Source organism: Procambarus clarkii, chromosome 24, assembly GCF_040958095.1.
Source record: "Procambarus clarkii isolate CNS0578487 chromosome 24, FALCON_Pclarkii_2.0, whole genome shotgun sequence".
Classification (NCBI taxonomy): domain Eukaryota; kingdom Metazoa; phylum Arthropoda; class Malacostraca; order Decapoda; family Cambaridae; genus Procambarus; species Procambarus clarkii.
In genome coordinates, this window is record NC_091173.1 from 14,389,138 (window position 1) to 14,408,908 (window position 19,771).

At 35.1% G+C, this 19,771-nt stretch overlaps 1 protein-coding gene across 1 annotated transcript in view; it reads left to right on the forward strand.

Annotated features, from left to right (window-relative positions):
• Glg1 (golgi glycoprotein 1) overlaps positions 1-19,771 on the forward strand; it is a 29,407-nt gene that overhangs the window by 3,092 nt on the left and 6,544 nt on the right. Inside the window, exons 3-18 of the mRNA XM_045747927.2 lie at positions 2,112-2,273; positions 2,403-2,656; positions 3,541-3,700; positions 4,829-5,012; positions 6,476-6,699; positions 7,634-7,755; positions 8,036-8,300; positions 9,807-9,976; positions 11,233-11,341; positions 12,090-12,215; positions 13,077-13,174; positions 13,887-14,094; positions 14,374-14,559; positions 15,474-15,677; positions 18,129-18,248; positions 19,186-19,408. Of these exons, the coding sequence (XP_045603883.2) occupies positions 2,112-2,273; positions 2,403-2,656; positions 3,541-3,700; positions 4,829-5,012; positions 6,476-6,699; positions 7,634-7,755; positions 8,036-8,300; positions 9,807-9,976; positions 11,233-11,341; positions 12,090-12,215; positions 13,077-13,174; positions 13,887-14,094; positions 14,374-14,559; positions 15,474-15,677; positions 18,129-18,248; positions 19,186-19,408 (2,815 nt within the window). The remainder of the gene's footprint in view (positions 1-2,111; positions 2,274-2,402; positions 2,657-3,540; positions 3,701-4,828; positions 5,013-6,475; positions 6,700-7,633; positions 7,756-8,035; positions 8,301-9,806; positions 9,977-11,232; positions 11,342-12,089; positions 12,216-13,076; positions 13,175-13,886; positions 14,095-14,373; positions 14,560-15,473; positions 15,678-18,128; positions 18,249-19,185; positions 19,409-19,771) is intronic.

The following is a 19,771-nucleotide window of genomic DNA, read 5'->3' on the forward strand; positions in this document are numbered from 1 at the left end:
AATTGAAGATTGGAAATAGGTGAACTGTGACCAAAATGATTCTGGCAGTTGATTGGCTTATCTTTTAATTAAAACTTAACCCTGTTATTGCTATTGTGTTATATAGATGTAGAGTGATTGGCTAAACAGCTACCTGGATAGCTCCATCCAATTCAGTCGATGCCAGGCCCATGCAAGTCATTGTAATCCTGCTAGGGACCAGATACCAAAACCTGGCCCCTTCTAAAGGGGTGTAAGCACCAGGGAATCCTAAATTTACCTTAACCAAGAAAGGGCCAGCAGACAGATAGATGAGCCAAAACATACAAACAGCAACTTAAACAAAGCATAGAAAATGGGACAAAATGAGGCACATCCAGTTTAGGGTGAACAGTTAATCCCTCACACACGAGAAGTGGAGGCATAAATAAACACACATCTCATGAAGCAAACACTAAAATATAGAGCAAATACACTAGCAAATGGCCCCTGCAAACCAAAACAGTGTCCATGATGGCCGGTCGGCCGAGCGGACAGCACGCTGGACTTGTGATTCTGTGGTCCTGGGTTCGATCCCAGGCGCCGGCGAGAAACAATGGGCAGAGTTTCTTTCACCCTATGCCCCTGTTACCTAGCAGTAAAATAGGTACCTGGATGTTAGTCGGCTGTCACGGGCTGCTTCCTGGGGGTGGAGGCCTGGTCGAGGACTGGGCCGCGGGGACACTAAAAAGCCCCAAAATCATCTCAAGATAACCTCAAGATGATGGCAACACTTACCCGAATAACAACGGTTTGAAGAGATGGTAGGAATGAGGAGCGTAACAGCAACATCATAGATGATCATAACGAAGCAAAATGACTAAGTATCAAGGCTAGAGGGATTGAGGTGGTGTGCTTCTTTTGTTAGTTCCACCTGTGCACCTCCACCTGGTGGTGCATAGGTGGAACTAACAAGAGAACTTGATGACTTGGTGGTTTATTAATCTCAAGGTTCTGGTGTATCATTTTCTGTGCTTTGTTTATCTTCATGTTCGTATGTTTTTGGTTTTCCCACTATTTTGGTGGCATTTTCTTGGTTGGGTGATCTAGGATCCTCTGCTCCTTATGCCTCTTTAGAAGGGGCCAGGTTTTGATCTCCGATGCCTGTTAGGCTTACGTTTACTCTGAAGAGACTGGCATGAATTGAATTGAGTGACACTAGGTAGCCACCAAGAACCCCACTAGAAAGAGGCATTTCATTATATTTAATGTTTTTCTCTGGGGAGGGCCCCGTTGGCTCCCTGAAGCTATTGGACTGATATTGGCTAATATTAGTATTGGGCTTCAGTCTTATGGAGTTGTTTAGCAGTCCCTATGGTGTAGTGATTAAGACACTCGCCAGGCGTTTTGTGAGTGCTTTGTCCTTGGTTCGTATCCTGGCCAGGGAGGAATTACTGGGTGTCAATCCTTAACTGTATCTTCAGTTTACCAAACAGTAAAATGGGTACCTGGTTGTTAAATGATTTGGTGGGGTCATATTCCGGGAACATAGGATTAAGGACTTGCCCGAAACACTACGCATGTTAGTGGCTATACAAGAATGTAAGAACTCTTGTATGTATAAATAAATACATAAATAAATAAATAAATAAATGCCTACCGGGGACCACTAGCCAGAACATGGTCCCCTCAGAGAGGCGAACGGAGCAATGGCCAATGAAACTTTTATGTATAAAAGTATTCATGTCTGCCATTGACCGGGGCTGAGCACCCAGAAAGATAGGCGCTTCAAAACAGACCTCACCTGGTAGAAATATTGCAACCTGAGACCGAACAGAGGTGAGAAACTCCCCAAAAGAAAAAAAGCTAACAAGCAACATGTCATCATACCATGCTCAGATCGTTCTTGTGTTATATAGATGGTTAGCAGCCCATTACTAATATTAGCCCAGTACTAATGGGCTTTCTGAAGCCAAGTACTAATATTACCTAATAACATTCCAATAACTCCAGGGAGCCTCCGGGGCTCTACCCAGAAAATATCGTTTCATTACATTCAACGCTTTTTTTGTGTGTGCGCGCGCGAATTGTAACATGCTTATTAAACACTTCCTCACCAGTGATATTTTGTTTTATTTTCTTTGTTTTTATAGCTCTTGTGGAATTACAAGATGAACCTGACACGCAGTGGCCGTATAGAAGAATTGGCCAAAGATGTTTGTGAAACGGAGCTCAAGCAGTTTACCGACTGTGAGGCGCAATCTATTCCAGGCCACACCATATCCTGCATGGCAGAAAAGCTGGACCAGATTAAGGTTACCTAAAAGTTCTCTTTTGGTACTTCTGATTTACATCTTAAGATTTGGCTGAAAATCTGAAATGCATAAAATAGGATACTGTACAAAAAGCTATTTTCCTTTAACGAAGCTGAATTTCATTTGCAGGACGAGCGTTGTCGACAGTACCTTCTCCGCCTAGCAGCAATAGTCTTTAGTGATTTTCGGTATGTGGAGAATATGGTAAACAACTGTAAAGAGGAGATTGAAAAATTCAAATGTGGTCGTGTGGATGTTGCACACGAAGGTCAGCCTCACTCCCAGGGCTCCACCATTGAATGTCTTACAAACCATGCTAGTCAGCTTAATCCACCAGATCCTAATAAGCAGCTTGGTCGCCAGTGCCACAAGCAGATTCTTAGGTAAGTGTAATTAATTTATGATGATGAGCCAGTTTTTTTTTTTTTTTCAAATTCCATAGCCTATATATATTACACTATTAGAGATTCTATTTAAATCCCTAACAGTACAATTTTTTTTATAAGCTTCATTATAACAGCAGTGATGACATTTCTGGTGTACTGTCTCTCTTACATTTTGCAGGCATACCACTAGGACCTGGTTGTGGCTCACTGCTCTCTTGTCTTACTAAGAATCTCTCTATAGACACTTGTTTTTTCCCATGCTTTAACACTTGTCTGTAGTGAGACATCACATTGTCTCACTATGAATGATCTCTTGTTTTTCCTCTATCGACATCCTTACAACTATTTTCTTAGGTTGAACATTACCACTGACTTTCTTGGAATACATAGCATGATATATTATAAGAACTTTTATGTTCAGAAACCAAAAAGCATAAAAACAATGAAATCCTTCACAAAGAATTCAAGCACGATCATCACTAGGCAGGAGACACTGGTAAACTGAGGCGCCATGCTCACGGTAGACCCGTACGTGTATGAACAAACTCTGAGCACCTAGGCAAACAAGTACCGAATCAAATTTTTCTGAGAAATTGAATACGAGTACCGAAAAATACGAGAACAGGGTCATACGAGCGAGGTTCCACTGTATAAGACATTACATATTTTATTTCCAAAAGGACATGGTCACTCTTATCCAAGGGAGGACAGTAAAGACTGTCAAATACAGTATTGTTTATCATGATAATAAATCTCTTGTACCATTATGTCAACTTCTTGTGGGTTGTCAGTTCTTAATTCTCTTTCTTACCTTCTGTTCTTTCACCAGCATGACAATGTCATAGTTTTCTTTCAGTATAATATTACTTTGTGTATTGCAGATTAGCTGAGCTCCAGTCAGATGACTTTCACCTTGATCGAGCATTGTTCTTTGCCTGCCGTGAAGACCGTGAAAAATTCTGTGAGAATATACGGTCTGGAGAGGGTCGTGTCTACAAGTGCCTTATGAAACATAAGACTGAACGGGGAATGAGCAAGGAGGTACTATATAGAAATGTTTATTAGGTATTCTTGATGGGGATACCTTATTGTTTTGTAAAGTTTAATTATTTTTGTTTTCATACACATTGTGTTACCTGTACCATTCTGTATATTAATTGAAAACTAAAATACCTAATATTGTACATATAGAAAAATTGGCTGCTACTGAAATTGAGCAATATAGTCAACAAAGGAGCATCATTTATATGAAGAATATACATGTGATCACAAAATTAAGGTTCCTCTCATTATTGTGCTGTGTAGTACAATAACTGCTGTGTTTTATGCAGTATAACTTTTTGGGTTCCCTGACAATATATCAAGTAAGCAGAGAAAAACACAAGAACTTTATCATCAGTGAGGCTGCCAACCTTCTTGCCATTCCACCACTACCACAACTACCACCACTACCACATCCACCACCACCACCACCACCACCACCACCACAACTACCATCACCACCTCCACCACCACAACTACCACCACCACCACCATCTTTACATCAGTCTTCCCAAACACCCTTGATGAATTCTGAGTTCATTCTTAACTTCGAGGCTTTTGGATGAGGATTAGCCAGTGAAATATAATTTGGGCACCTTATATTATTGATAAGTTTATTTACATTGACCATTTTTGAATGGTCAGTGAAAAGAAATACATTGACTTTTACTCATTTACTGGTGTTATTTATATCATTAAATTTTTAAGTTTTTTTTACTAGTTCATTATTCAATTTATTATCAAAGGAACCTCCCAGATGTGGAACATTCTTTTATCTTAATTTATAACTGATAATTGGTTGATAGGTTTGGTCATGTGGAGAATCTCTCATCTGAGGTAGTAAAGTGTGTTTCTATATCTTTTCAACATTAACGTTGCTCTCTCAATGACTTCTATTATCAGTTTTCTTGCTCATTTATTTGTGTGTCCATGTGTATTCCCCGTCTTGCAGTTCTATGTGCTGGCTGATGGAGCTTTATTTTTAACATTGATTCTTATGTTACTGTAAGAAAGTGGTAACCACATAACTCGAACATGGATTCATTCAGATTACTCAGAGATTTGGGTTATTGGCGTCAAAATTACCGAGCTCCTACAGTAATGGTAACAATTTTTTTTTTCTTTTAGTGTGTTGATCAGATATCGCGCCGACAACAGCTGACAGTGCAAGACTATCGTGTGAATCGAGGAATTGTCAGAGCCTGCAGGAGTGCCATCTCCGAGAATTCCTGTCGCAAGGGAAGTTCTGATGATATCCATGAAGTGAAACTCTCGCGCATTTTGCTGTGCCTTGAAAATGCTCTTCGAAAAGGTATTCGGCTACTGTATTTTAATGTTCTGCAAAGAGTGCATTATATAATTGTTTCCTTGATAGAATGAAATGCAAAAGAATGGGTTTATTGAAGATTTTTTAGGAATCTATTATATAAGCAGTTTTGCTGATTTAAGGTATTTATTGCCTACTTCATTTGGACTTTTTGTTTTCCCTTAACCCCAAATGATAGAACGTGTATTTTTACAACGGCACAACCAAATGATAAACATTGTATTATAACTATGCTAAAAGATTAAAGGTAGAAAGAAAAAATTATGTAATAAGTTTTATTAATTAAAGATAATGTTTTGGTTTTACACTTCTCATAGCTCCCTTCATATTGCCATACCTGGATGTATAGGGCATCAGTGAAAATGACAGGATTCCCTTTGACAAAGTTAGCATACTGGGTACAAGCACTGTCTCTGCTCTTCCCTCTCTTTGTGGCTGGGAAACTCGTATGGATCAAAAACCAACCCACTAATTAGGTCAGCAGCAATGAAAGGAACATGACGGTAGCGAAATGGCATTATAAAATAAAAATAATAGTTCACTATGATAATTGATGATACAAAAATTTAGTGATAAATAGCAAAAAAAAAAAAAGGAAAATTTCCAGAAGTCTCTATCGTATATCACATATAACCGTGTCAGGTCTGAAATTATGTAATCTAGATTTTGGGAGTACTCCTATACATATTTAAAAAAAAATTGTGGTTGAAATACATCAAATTCCTGGCCAATTGTGCTTATTTCGTGTATTTTTTATAAATACAGTACCTGTATTCTATGACTTCGTCGACTACAGGTACCTGTGTTGCAGGGCTTCTTGCGGAGGGGTCTTGGTTGCTGTTTTCCCAATCCTGGCGTTAATTCCTCAGGGCAGTGGGCTTTTGCCTTTAGATTAGGGTGTACTTCATCCTCTATTCCAGTTTGACTTGGCATAATTTGTGTAGCCTCCATCTCTTTGTGGCATAGAAGGGTTCAACCAGGCTTTGATTTATTGTAGGACTCTTGTGGTTGAATACTTGCATTCTGGTCACTAAACACAGGATGAAATATTTCCTTGGATAATGAAAGAAAATGAAGGTTTACATCCAAGTTAATTTTGATACCTTTTACAAACAAAAAACAAACAAAAGCTGGTTTTATTAATTCATCTGTTCTAGCTATCATGTGATGTGTTATAAGTACTGTAGTTTGGTAATGTAATCTCAAGAGAGCAAAATTTGTTCTCCTTTTTAAGAGGTGTTGGTTCTGCCTAAAATGTGTGGTTGGTCCTTTAGCTCCTGTACCAGGAAATTTCTTCATTATTCAATTTGTTTTTATTTGCAAATTTGTTAATTATTTGTATTAATGTCTTGACTCAGATTTATGCTTATTTGCTTAAGCTTTTTATTGTGTAAATATATAAAATTATGTAGTGTACTCTATAATATTTTAAATTTCTTTGTGATTAGGAATAACTATTGATGGAGATTGCAAAGAGGAGATGCTTGCACACCGTCGACAACTGATGGAGGATTACAAGCTGTCTCCAGACCTGATGGTGTCTTGCAAGAATGAAATAGATTCATTTTGCAATGGAGGAGTTGAAACTGGTGGACGCACACTGCATTGCCTTATGAAAAAAATCCGCATCCACAACCCACGCAAGCACGTCTCAGACCAATGTAGAAAGGAGGTAAGCAACATTTCATCCTGTATGTTAACTTACAGGTATTCAAGCTGTAAAGATACCTTGTGCAGCATAGTACTACAGTAGATGTGAATTAATGGTGGGCTTTGCAAATTTTTACATAGTATAATAATATAGAAATATTGTCGGCAAGAATGAATTTCTAGACGGTGAGAGCAAGTAAACATGGTCACAAGTATAGTTTCCATTCTCCAAGTTATAGGTGTTGGAAGAATAACTCAAAAAGGCACCATAATGGAATATTCATGCAAAGTGAAATCCTGTTGAGGAATGTCATAACTCTTAGGGCATAAAAAACGTTTGTATGTGAAGCTTTCTCTTAACATTCACATATATACTGTACTTGCACAACATAACACATGTGTCTTTTATACTCTCATATATATATATATATATATATATATATATATATATATATATATATATATATATATATATATATATATATATATATATATATATATATATATATATATATATATATATATATATATATATATATATATATATATATATATATATATATATATATATATATATATATATATATATATATATATATATATATATATATATATATATATATATATATATATATATATATATATATATATATATATATATATATATATATATATATATATATATATATATATATATATATATATATATATATATATATATATATATATATATATATATATATTATATAATAATAATAAATATATATATATAAATATATATAAATATATATAAATATATATATATATATATATATATATATATATATATATATATATATATATATATATATATATATATATATAATATTATATCTATCTATCTTTAAGTATGTTCACATTCTAACCTCATTGTTAGTAGTATGAATTAATGCTTTTATGTGATCTAAATATTTCAGCTAGAGGCAGTGGTAAAGGAGTCGGATGTTGGTGAGGATTGGCGTGTGGATCCGGTGCTGCACGAGGCCTGCCATCCTGTAGTGGAGTCTACTTGTAAAGATGTGAGAGGAGGAAATGCCAGGTATGTAATAAATTATTTTCAAACACTTGTATATATATTGCAGTTTTTTAAATGAAAGGGTAGAAACATATAATCCTTTAACTGATATTGAAGATAAAACTTAAATATTTGCTTTAGTTTACATTTATTGATTTTTGTAATTTTTTTCCATTTTATTGATTTTTGTAGTTTTTTTCCATTTTACCATCATGTGATGATAGCAGATTTTTTAAGGATTTATGTATTTAATAATGTCAGTGAGTGCTTTGAGTCACATAAATAAATAATTAAATGTTTTCAGAGTGATGCGATGCTTAATGCGCCACATCGACTCCCCAGAGATGCCTGCGGCATGTGAAGCAGCTCTATTGGAAATACAGTATTTCGTGTCTCGAGACTGGAAATTGGATCCCCAACTTCACATGGCATGTGTCGATGATGCAGTAAGGCTGTGCAAGGCTAAGAAAGACTGGGCTGATAATCCACCAAATACAAATGTACAAAGAGGAGCTCAGGTTCTTCCCTGCCTGTTTCGTTATGTTTACCATCCAAAGGAGAATTTAAGGGTAAGAGCTCATAAATTCAATAGACATTCATGTCATTACTTGTATATAAATGGGTTCCAATAAAATATACCAATAATTATCATTGATTGCTTTAGCAGACAAGAACTATTACAGGTTTAGTTCTTAAATTGGAAAAGTTTAGAGTCTGGAAGGACTCTAAACTTCTCCTGAAGTTTAGTGTCCTAACAGACTTGTTTTCTTGGAACAAGAAATCGGAGAACAGGGCAGAGCTACAGTTACAAAAATGAGTGGCATTGCTAGTGGACACATTCAGCAATTAAAAAGCAGATAAACCAAACGGTCTTACCGTTAGAAGTTGCTGGCATAAGACTAAGACTGGAAAGATGATACACATCACCCACCCAAGTGCAGAGTGAGAATGAGACATGAAACAAGTAACGAGTGGCCAATGCCCTCTTGACCCACTAGAAACCCCCAATCTAAATTTTAGCCATAGACATATTAGCAAAGAAAGCCGAAATGGTGGCATATCTGCACACATTATTAGTGCGGGAAAGCTTATTGGGCTGACCTAACGGAATAACCCTCTGAATGATCTGGGAGAGCTGGGCCTTGGAACAAGAAATTAAGGACCAAGGATTGATAATGAGATCAATCTCTCGAGACACATAACGCAAAATTAACATCACACATCAGCAACAGGACAAAGCATACATAATTCATCCCTGGCTGGACAATTAAAGTGTCAATTTATCAAAGGAACCCTCCAGAAGGTGAAGGACTAGTTCTTAAAAAATAAAAATGACAAAACTGGAGATAGCAAAAACAGCCAGTATGATAAAAAGAGTATTTTGAAAGTTGATTTAGGTCTTCACAAGGTGCACGTATTCATTAAATTTATGGCGTGCCCTCTTTAAAGTGAAAAATAGATGTCTTGGGACATCGTCTTCCCTGCTTGGTGCCTTCTTGTGATACTTACCTCCACTCTTAACGTTACAACTTTTATATGCTGACTATCTGTTTTGTGTCATAACCATACCTTAATTCAGTTTGCAGTCTACTTTGGTACCTGTAATTGCTGGAACTGCAGATGACATTTTGTAATGTAGTAATTTAGGTATTTTTATATTTATATTAATAATAACTATCTAACATTCTGCATAAATAATTCCTTGGTATTAACAGAACAAAAGTATCAAATACTTTTATGATGTCACAGTATTGAAGGAAATTGGTTTCCCAAAGTGTGACATTGTTGATTCAATTTGTTATTGTCATGTTTATTTGACAAATGATGAAATTTGAATTAAAATTTAGGTTAGAAGCCCTTCCTATATTCAGTACTTATACATAAGTCAACCTGTCTACTATCAGTGTATTTACAGATGGTTAATTACACTTAAATTCAAAGCAATTTGTAATTCCCTTCATCATTTGTTAGTGTTTTTTTACTATAAAAACAAAACTGAACTATGCAGTATGATGATATATTCAAATTGGGTTCATTTATTTTTGCCTACGAGACCGTGTATGTTCTCTCTACAGTTAAGCAGCAGTTGTATGCAAGAGGTTCAACGTGTGATGCATGAGAGAGCAGCCTATGTGGACTTGCATCCAGAGATAGAGATGGTTTGCATGGATAATCTTGCTCAGTTTTGTTCTGAGAAAACTGGACCTGGAGATGAAATTGCTTGTCTTCAAGAAAACCTTGAGAAGTAAGAGCAGTGACTGTATTATAGTTTTTGTCTATCCTCTTCTATTTCATTGTTCAAATCTTCCACATCTTCCTTCTCTTCCTCCTCATTTTCTCATGTTGTAGTTATCTTTCTATCAATTAGTCAATTTATATCACTTGTCTGTTTTCCTTTGAATTCCCCTCCAAAGGAAATACCAAGAATCCAGATATCCTTATTCCTTATCAAAACATGTCCTGGCCTATTATCTACCCACATGCCATAATGATACACAGTATATGACAATGGCTTTAAAGATTTATGCAATAAAAAGTCATCTATAGCTATACAATTTGAACACGAGGATATACATAATGATACCTATGATATTTGAATGCAAAAAAGTCATGATTAGTACAAATCTTAAGATGAACCTCAATGTCTGAATGTTCAAACTAAGCAAAGTAGGATACCGGGATTCGTATCTAGAAGCGATACCAAAAATACCTGAAGTGTTATTCTCCAGCTATATTTTATTCTTCTTAGGCCCCCATTTAGATTATGCAGGCCTGCATATTAGATATTTGCACAAGAGATATCTTGTGTAAATGGCACGTGAGAAAGATTGTAAGGTATACATGGTGTTTATGGACTTGGAGGAAATGTATGATAAAATGAAGAAAGGGACTGTGGAGTGTTATACTTTGTAGTTGGTTGGGTGGTTGTTAAATACATAAACTATTTTTCTGAAATGCATTGTACATAAAGAGTTACTTTTGTGTTAAATGCTTGGATTGATATTGATATTAGGAGCATTCCAAGATTGTGTAAAGTTCACATGGTAATTTCAGACTGGATAAATTTCTGAGAGTGGTTAAGATCAGTGTTAGAGAATGGTTTAATAGGAATAAATGGATAATTTTAAATTTGAATGTACAGTATACAGATGGAGAGAAAAGTATTATTTAAGCGAAGGCTTCTGAAAGTGTATATTGTGGACACAGTAAAGTTATGGTGGTGCTAGAAAAGTGAACTGTGTATGTGAAATCAGGAGAATGGAGAAGTGGTAGAAGCTGGTGATGAATTTAATGCCTGGGGTAAAGTTGATTGTTGTGCAATAATGAATGTATTTGAGACAAGATGGGGTAATATGATCAAAGATCACTTTGTAAATTACACTGAATTAATTGGCATTCTCCATATTTAGCTTAGCCTTAGTACTTGTGGGAATACAGTTTGTAGAATAAACAGCATTTGCTATATTAATGTATGTATTTATACTTCATATTTAATTTTAGGTTAAATAAGGAGTGTAAAGATGCAGTGAGCAACTACACAGAGGCTGAAGCAAAAGACACTAAGCTTAATGCACAGCTGACAATTCAGTGTGCTGCTGCCATTCCTCAGGTGAGCATTCGTTTCCAATCCAATATACAGTACTGTAACTCAAGTGCAGATGAGGAGTCACAATAACGTGGCTGAAAAATGTTGACCACACCCCACACTAGAAAGTAAAGAGACAACGATTCGATCCGTCCTGGACCAATATCAAGTCGAAACGTCGTCGTCTCTTTACTTTTTAGTGTGTGTGGTGTGGCCCACACCGTAACTCAATTTTTCCACATTGGAAAATATGTATTTGCAGTCCATCATCTATTTGTTTGCACATGTTGATCTATCAAACTTTACTCTTAACCCTCAAAATGTGTGGCTCTTGTGAACAGGCGGAAGCACTAGGCGCATGTCCCTCGGCCTTGTAACACTTGTTTCTCTTGGGTGCTTAATAAGGAGTTGATGTTATTCTAATCCGGTCCTTCCTCTCCAGATGTGTGTTCCCAGGAGTTAAACCCAGTCCATCTTTTCTTTTATATTAATATTTTGTTTCAGTCAGAATAGCACCTGCTAGTCCCAGCTAATTAGGTTAAAAATGTAAATAAAATTCAAACTTATCTAGAATGGCTTCTGGATTTTAAATGTAGAGATGTACATAAGTTAATCTTAGTAGATTGACTTAATAGATTAATGATTGACAAGTTATTTGGTTATAACTGTTTAATTTGTTACAACAAATAATATTTGTGATTAATGTTAAATAGTTGTAAGAAGTCCATGTAAATAGATAATATCAATGGATATAATATATATTTTTTGTCAGATGTGTAAAGAGGAGTCACAACCTGGAGGTGATGATGGTGCCTTGATGGAGTGTCTTATTCATCATAAAAATGTAGAAACGATGAAACTTTACCCAAAATGTCGAGCTGTAATTGAGCACTTCCAGGTAAGAAAATTTTTAGTATTTAGTAGGGGAATGATATTTTTAGTGTATTTGCAGGTTTTCAAGAATTACAAGATACAGTACTTAAAACAATTATCACTATCAGACTTTTAAAAGGGCATCTAAAAACAGCTCAAATTCAAAACTTAGTGTTCTTCCTCTATATCAATCAGGACCCCTCAGCTTCCACCTCCTCCCTCAATTAACATCACCATATTTGCTTCACCTAGACATCATTCCAAGATTGTGGAGGGGAACAATATTTTATGGGAGCAGAAGGGAAATTTCTTGGAATCTTGAAATCTTGGAAATTTAAAAAAATTTCACTTTTTAGTCTAGTAAGAAAGCAGGATGGAGACTAATTGTGTAAACCATTTTTTGTTTTGTTTTAATATGTCTATGAAAGTTAAAGAATGGCATTGCCATTGACTCGGCAGTACTTCATATAATTGAGAATGCCATGTAATGCTATGCTGCTACAAACTATCAATTACAAACTAATTAGTAATTTTATGCTTCATTGACATAGGTTGCAATGTAACTTTTCGTTTTGGGGTAGTATTTGAGAATAACATTTCTTTATATAGACAGCATTTACACTCTTCACATTTAAAAAAATATTTCAATAAATATTTTGCAAATACTGAATACATAATAATTTAATTGTACCATGTATTGTGGGCCTCTGTCATCACCCATTGACCTAAATTACTAGTTATTTAGGTACATTGTTGCTGCAAATACTTCCATTAATGGTATTTCATTGACTAAAGAAAAATTGTAAGATTATATGTTGAACCTATAATTTAGGAACAGCATGGTTAAACACCTTGCCCATGATGTAATGTGTGTGTCATTTTTCAGCTAATAACCCTGAAAGACTATACGTTCTCACCACGGTTTAAGGAGGCATGCCAAGCAGATGTTGCTCAGCTGTGTAGTCGGCCAAAACCTAAGAACAAGTGAGTTTTTTTTTCTTTTTTACATCATTTTAATGTATCAGTTTTTTGACAGAGGGTACCACTATTCAAAATCTCTTTACATCAGAATGCAGTTATATATAAGGTATACACAAACTGTCTTACTTTACTCCATGCACATTGGCCTCCTTGATAATCCTGCAGAATGAATGCTCCCAGATCCTATATACTCCCATTATTTAATCAAAATTGTAAACAAGTATTTCTAATAGCTTGCAGCTACATAGACCATTAGCCATTAATAAAGAAACAGTTGCCTTGCATTCCATCAGCTTCTAATACCAAAACATTAGCATCTCCTCATCCTCCAGTGATGAGGCACTATTCCACCAACATAAAGCTTATTCGCTCAACATCCTCGCTTAACACTAAACGTTTTGTTCCCTCCTTATCCTCTTATGTCATTCAAAGTTTTCAGTGTTCCCACGTCATTTTTCCAGATCTTTCTTTCTCCAGCTTACCAAATCCTTTGGTCAAACTAATCCAAGTCTTTCCCCCTTCCCCATGAAAGTGGAAAACGGGCTAATGACAAATGAAGAAATGAATGGATTTTGTAAAAGACAAATAAAAGTCTTTTCCGGTTAAGAGAAAGTGAGATGATGATGTACTGTCTAAAGTATAGTCATCTTCAGGGTTCAGCATTATGAATATGTATTAGTGTGTGTGTTTATTTTGTATATTTTGGTCATTACAGGGCTGATGTGATAGATTGTCTGAGCACAGTTGTTCGGAACGATATTATAAATAATGATAATCACCACGTTTCGAAGGCCTGTCGGCAACAACTCCGCCAGCAGCTAATGCAACGCCATGAGAACATAAAGTTGGATCCCAAATTGCAGCATGACTGCGAAGAGGATGTCAACAATTTCTGCAAAGGCATCCAGCGTGGTAAAGGAGCAGTGAGTCTTAAAACTTATTTACAGTACTGTGCTCTTAATATTCGAGTGTGTGATTGTTTTGCAGCTGTATTTCCAAGTTGAACATTTAATACTTAATACAAATTGAAGTATAGTACAGTAGAACTGTAAAAAGAAGAATAATTGGAGTTTCCATAAGGGTCCAAGTGAATGTGAAGAAATTTAACCCAAAACCTGAATAAAGGATTTTTTCCCAATTTTCTCTGTAAGTACATGTTAGTGCAATTTTATCAGGTATTGAAAAGCATTATTGAATTTCAGATTCTTGAGTGTCTACGTGATCACAAGAAGGAGTTGACTAAGAAGTGCCATGAGCAGCTATTTGCCCGTGAGCAAGAGGAGCAAATGGACCCTGGCACAGATGTGGTTTTGGTGACGTTATGCAAACAGATGATCATGCAATACTGTCATGATGTGAACTCTGAGAAGCTCCTTTTCTGTTTAAAGGTTTGCTTACACAATGTTTGAAGTATGTGACTCGTAGTAGGGATGTGATGCTCTCTCTGCTCATCAGCATTGCATCCTCTGTGATCGAGGGGTGGGGGATTGCACTGAAGATCTATGGTTTCCAGATTCCCTCCCAAAAAGAGCAAAATTAACCGTGAATGTGGGTTGAATTCACCTCTATGAGCACTCTAAATTCTTTTCCTAATGTTTGGGTAGGCCTTTCTAAGTCCAGAGGCCTGGTAGCATTGTGTGTCAGTAGTACAGAGCCTAATGTAGCAAGGAGTTATTGAGGGTCACCCAGAAAAATTAATTTTATTACATTCGTCCCTTGATTTATTCCTCTAACACTACTCACAACCATACTAATATACCTTAGCTTTCTGGGACCTGGGCAGGTGTTGGCATCATTCCTGCATTCCTAAAATGCAGAGGATACCAGGTTGAAGCAAGTTTCACATTCCTACAAAAAAAATCCTTGTTGTACTAGAGTTAGGGCAAATCAGTACTCATACACTTGACTGCTTTGCGAATTACGATACTGTATTAGTTAACCATTGTCACACTAACGCTGTAGAGATGTAAGGGATTCTTTTTTTCCCAATGTGATGCCGAAGTTATTTCCATCACCATTTGTTTAATTTTGACTATCAGACTATGCTTTTTGAGGTAAGCTTTGCCTTCTCTTCATTTTTGTATCTCAAGCAAGTAGCAGGTACAGTACCTTATTTTGGGGAAATGCTAGAAGAAGCAAGGCACTTAACACAAATTGGATAATTTAAAGCTTGACATACAGTAATGTACAGTTTTTCTTACTGCCTTTATTGGGAAACACTTTTTTGGTTTACAAGTTTGCCTGGTCTAATGCCTAAATTCTATAGCAACAATTACAATAATAATTTGTTTTTTTTCTGTAGGCCAATAAAGAGGAGCCAAACTTTGATGGAAATTGTCGGTCAATTGTTATTCGTCGGATGGTGGAGCAGACAACTGATACTCGCCTCGACCCAGATCTCCTTAAGGCTTGCAGACATGACATGGGCAAGTTTTGCAACAACTTCTTTGAAATGGAGAAAGTTACCAGTACTGAGCTCAATGGCTTACTCACAGATTGTCTGAAGGTTTGTATTAAGACTCTGTTGAGATCCCCATTGTATAGTGTGTGTGTGTGTGTGTGTACTTGCCTAGTTACTTACCTAGTTGTGCTTGCGGGGGTTGAGCTCTGGCTCTTTGGTCCTGCCTCTCAACGGTCAATCAACTAATGTACAGGTTCCTGAGCCTACTGAGCTCTTATCATATCTACACTTTAAGCTGTGTATGGAGTCAGCCTCCACCACATCACTACCTAATGCATTCCATTTGTCTACTACTCTGACACTGAACAAATTCTTTCTAACGTCTCTATAGCTCATTTGGGCACTCAATTTCCACCTGTGTCCCCTGGTGCGTCCCCTTTTGTTAAATAGTCTGTCTTTATCTTTATTTTTATATATATATATATTTATATATATATATATATATATATATATATATATATATATATATGTCGTACCTAGTAGCCAGAACGCACTTCTCAGCCTACTATGCAAGGCCCAATTTGCCTAATAAGCCAAGTTTTCATGAATTATTATATTTTCTCTAATTTTTTTCTTATGAAATAATAAAGCTACTCATTTCATTATGTATAAGGTCAATTTTTTGTTATTGGAGTTAAAATTAACGTAGGTATATGACCGAACCTAACCAACCCTACCTAACCTAACCTAACCTATCTCTATAGGTTAGGTTAGGTTAGGTAGCCGAAAAAGTTAGGTTAGGTTAGGTTAGGTAGGTTAGGTAGTCGAAAAACAATTAATTCATGAAAACTTGGCTTATTAGGCAAACTGGGCCTTGCATAGTAGGCCTAGAAGTGCATTCTGGCTACTAGGTACGACATATATATATATATGTCGTACCTAATAGCCAGAACGCACTTCTGAGCCTACTATGCAAGGCCCGATTTGCCTAATAAGCCAAGTTTTCCTGAATTAATATATTTTTTCTAATTTTTTTCTTATGAAATGATAAAGCTACCCATTTTCATTATGTATGAGGTCAATTTTTGTTATTGGAGTTAAAATTAATGTAGATATATGACCGAACCTAACCAACCCTACCTAACCTAACCTAACCTATCTCTATCGGTTAGGTTAGGTTAGGTAGCAGAAAAAGTTAGGTTAGGTTAGGTTAGGTAGGTTAGGTAGTCGAAAAAACATTAATTCATGAAAACTTGGCTTATTAGGCAAATTGGGCCATGCATAGTTGGCCGAGAAGTGCGTTCTGGCTATTAGGTACGACATATATATATATATATATATATATATATATATATATATATATATATATATATATATATATATATATATATATATATATATATATATATATATATATATTATATATATATATATATATATATATTATATATATATATATATATATTATATATATATATATATATATATATTATATATATATATATATTATATATATATATATATATATATATTATATATATATATATATATATATATATATATTATATATATATATATATATATATATATATATATATTATATATATATATATATATATATTATATATATATATATATATATATATATATATATATATATATATATATTATATATATATATATATTTATATATATATATATATATATATATTATATATATATATATATATATATTATATTATATATATATATATATATATATTATATTATATATATATATATATATATATATAATATATATGAAGGGAGTACCACCTCTAGCTGGAAGAAGGGGGACCCATAGCCTCGGAGGAAACCACGCATAACGCATTAGAGGGAATGTTTAGATCCCCTCCAATACAGTTTCTGTGTGCTTTTCTCCTACCACCCCCTTCCTTGAATATTTTTTGTGCTTTATTATGCATTTGATGGTTACAAGATATACATGGGTTGATACAAAAATAATAATGCAAAAAGGTGCTTAAAGGTTATGGATCTCTTGAAGAACACAACAATGGGAAACATTGATGAATGTCACAGACGGGTTCGATCATTGTTGCAAGTCAAACACTTCTTCAAATTCCTCTGAAGTTGGACTAGTGCCCAAGACGCAACAGGCATTTCCCCTCTTTCCATATATTCCATATATTCCCCATATTTTTAAATTGCTATATATATATATATTATATATATATATATATATATATATATATATATATATATATATATATATATATATATATATATATATATATATATATTTATTTATTTTGAGAGAGAGAGAGATTGAGATTATGAGAAAACAAAAAAGTAAATTTTTGCATCACATCAAAATGCTAGGGATTCAACAGATTTTTACAAGTTAGTAAATATGAATAAATTAGCCTTTCAATTTTATTTTGTTTAAATGCCAATTTTATTTTTTTTTGTTCAAATACAGTACATGTTATTTACATATTTTTAAAATGCTAACAATATTTACAATAACTTTAATGAACTTATAATTATATCTTGCAGAAGCAGCTACCTGACCACAAATTGAGCTCAACGTGCAAGATCCAAATCATGTCCCTTGCACGCACTGCTGCTCTCAACTATAAGATGGATCCCATGCTGCAAGACAAGTGTAAAAATGATGTAAGAATCTTAGCTTACTTGTTGCATGTGGGCAGGTGTAGAAACGGGAAACTGATACAGTATAATGAATGTGGCTCGGCAGTACCAGTGCTGTAAGCTGTGGGGAGCCATTGAGGACCATCCTAAAAAAAAAAAAAAAAAATCATTACACTCAAATCTGTATTTTTCTTAGAGGGGTTCCCCTCAATCACTCCTCGAGCTCAAAAGGTGCAATATCCAAAGGTATTGCTAAGCTTTTGAAAGTTGTACCAGGCCTTCCATCATCCACTCGTGCACACCATCCACTCCCATTACCCACCACAGTTGACCATGCACAGAGTTCCCATCATCCACCCACATTGCCTCCATGCACTCCATTAATCCTGAAACTTTTTCCATTGCCCTCAAGCGATAGTCTAATGGTGCACCTGCCTGTGGAAGACTAGATGTGCCCCATAATATTCCAGTTCTAAAGAGTCCTTATGGTCCTCATTCAACACTAAGAGACCCATGGCAATTGATTGCTGTAATGGAAAAAACTCCTGAAAGCCTTAGTTTCCTTCCTGGGCCTTGATAAAAGATAGGCACTACGTTACGTGCTTCACCATCCATTTACTGATGCCAACGCTAGGAACCATTGATGGCATGCACAATTCCGAGGACTTTTATAGACCTGGAAGATATTACAGATGCTTAAGCTATAAAAAATAGTTAACGTGAAAATTATCCCTCGAACAAATGTTGACTTCATATTCCATCCCAATCAGCCAAACTAAAAGGATTAGAATTTTGTTTGTATTTTTTCTGAAAGAAATACAGAAATTTTTTTACTGAACTTTGGTATTCCTTTTGCACCATAAAGGGCAGTCATTTTAAATGCAAGTTCTTGTTTGCTTTCCACGTAGTCATCTACTGGTTTTAGATTGAACTTCATAAAGCAGGTATTTTTCTTCTTCAGATGAAGGTCTTGTGTTCGGACCACCTCGATGATACTGAAGGGCACATGCTGGAGTGTTTGAAGCTAAATTTTGATGCCAGCAAGCTCAAATCTGAAGAATGTAAAGTTTATGTAGCACACATAATTGAATCTCAGCGAGCTGATATCCACGTAGATCCTGTTCTCAATGAAGCATGTGGCATAGACGATAGTAAATATTGTGACGGCAAGGAAAAGGGTCATCGTAAGTAATTTGTCAAATTAACTTATTTCTATTGTTTCAGATAAGGATATTTTTAAGACTGTCTGAAAATACTGTAGTTTTTAGATCTTCTTTGGAAAGTATGTGTAGACCTATGCGTATTAATCAGTCATTAAATTGTCTGATCTACTGAGACAAATGGGCTGAATCAAGTTTGTTCTTATTATTAATACTTCAGTTGAAGCTTCTTTTGATTTATGAGAGCATGTTGGTACTGCATTTGTATATGTTTTGGATGTGATTCTGAATAAAATCACTAGCACATATAAAGTAAGTTTGGCTCTTAAAATAATGTGTATTCATTTTAGTAATTAATTTGTTTTCATATTGTAGCCATTAGCAGTT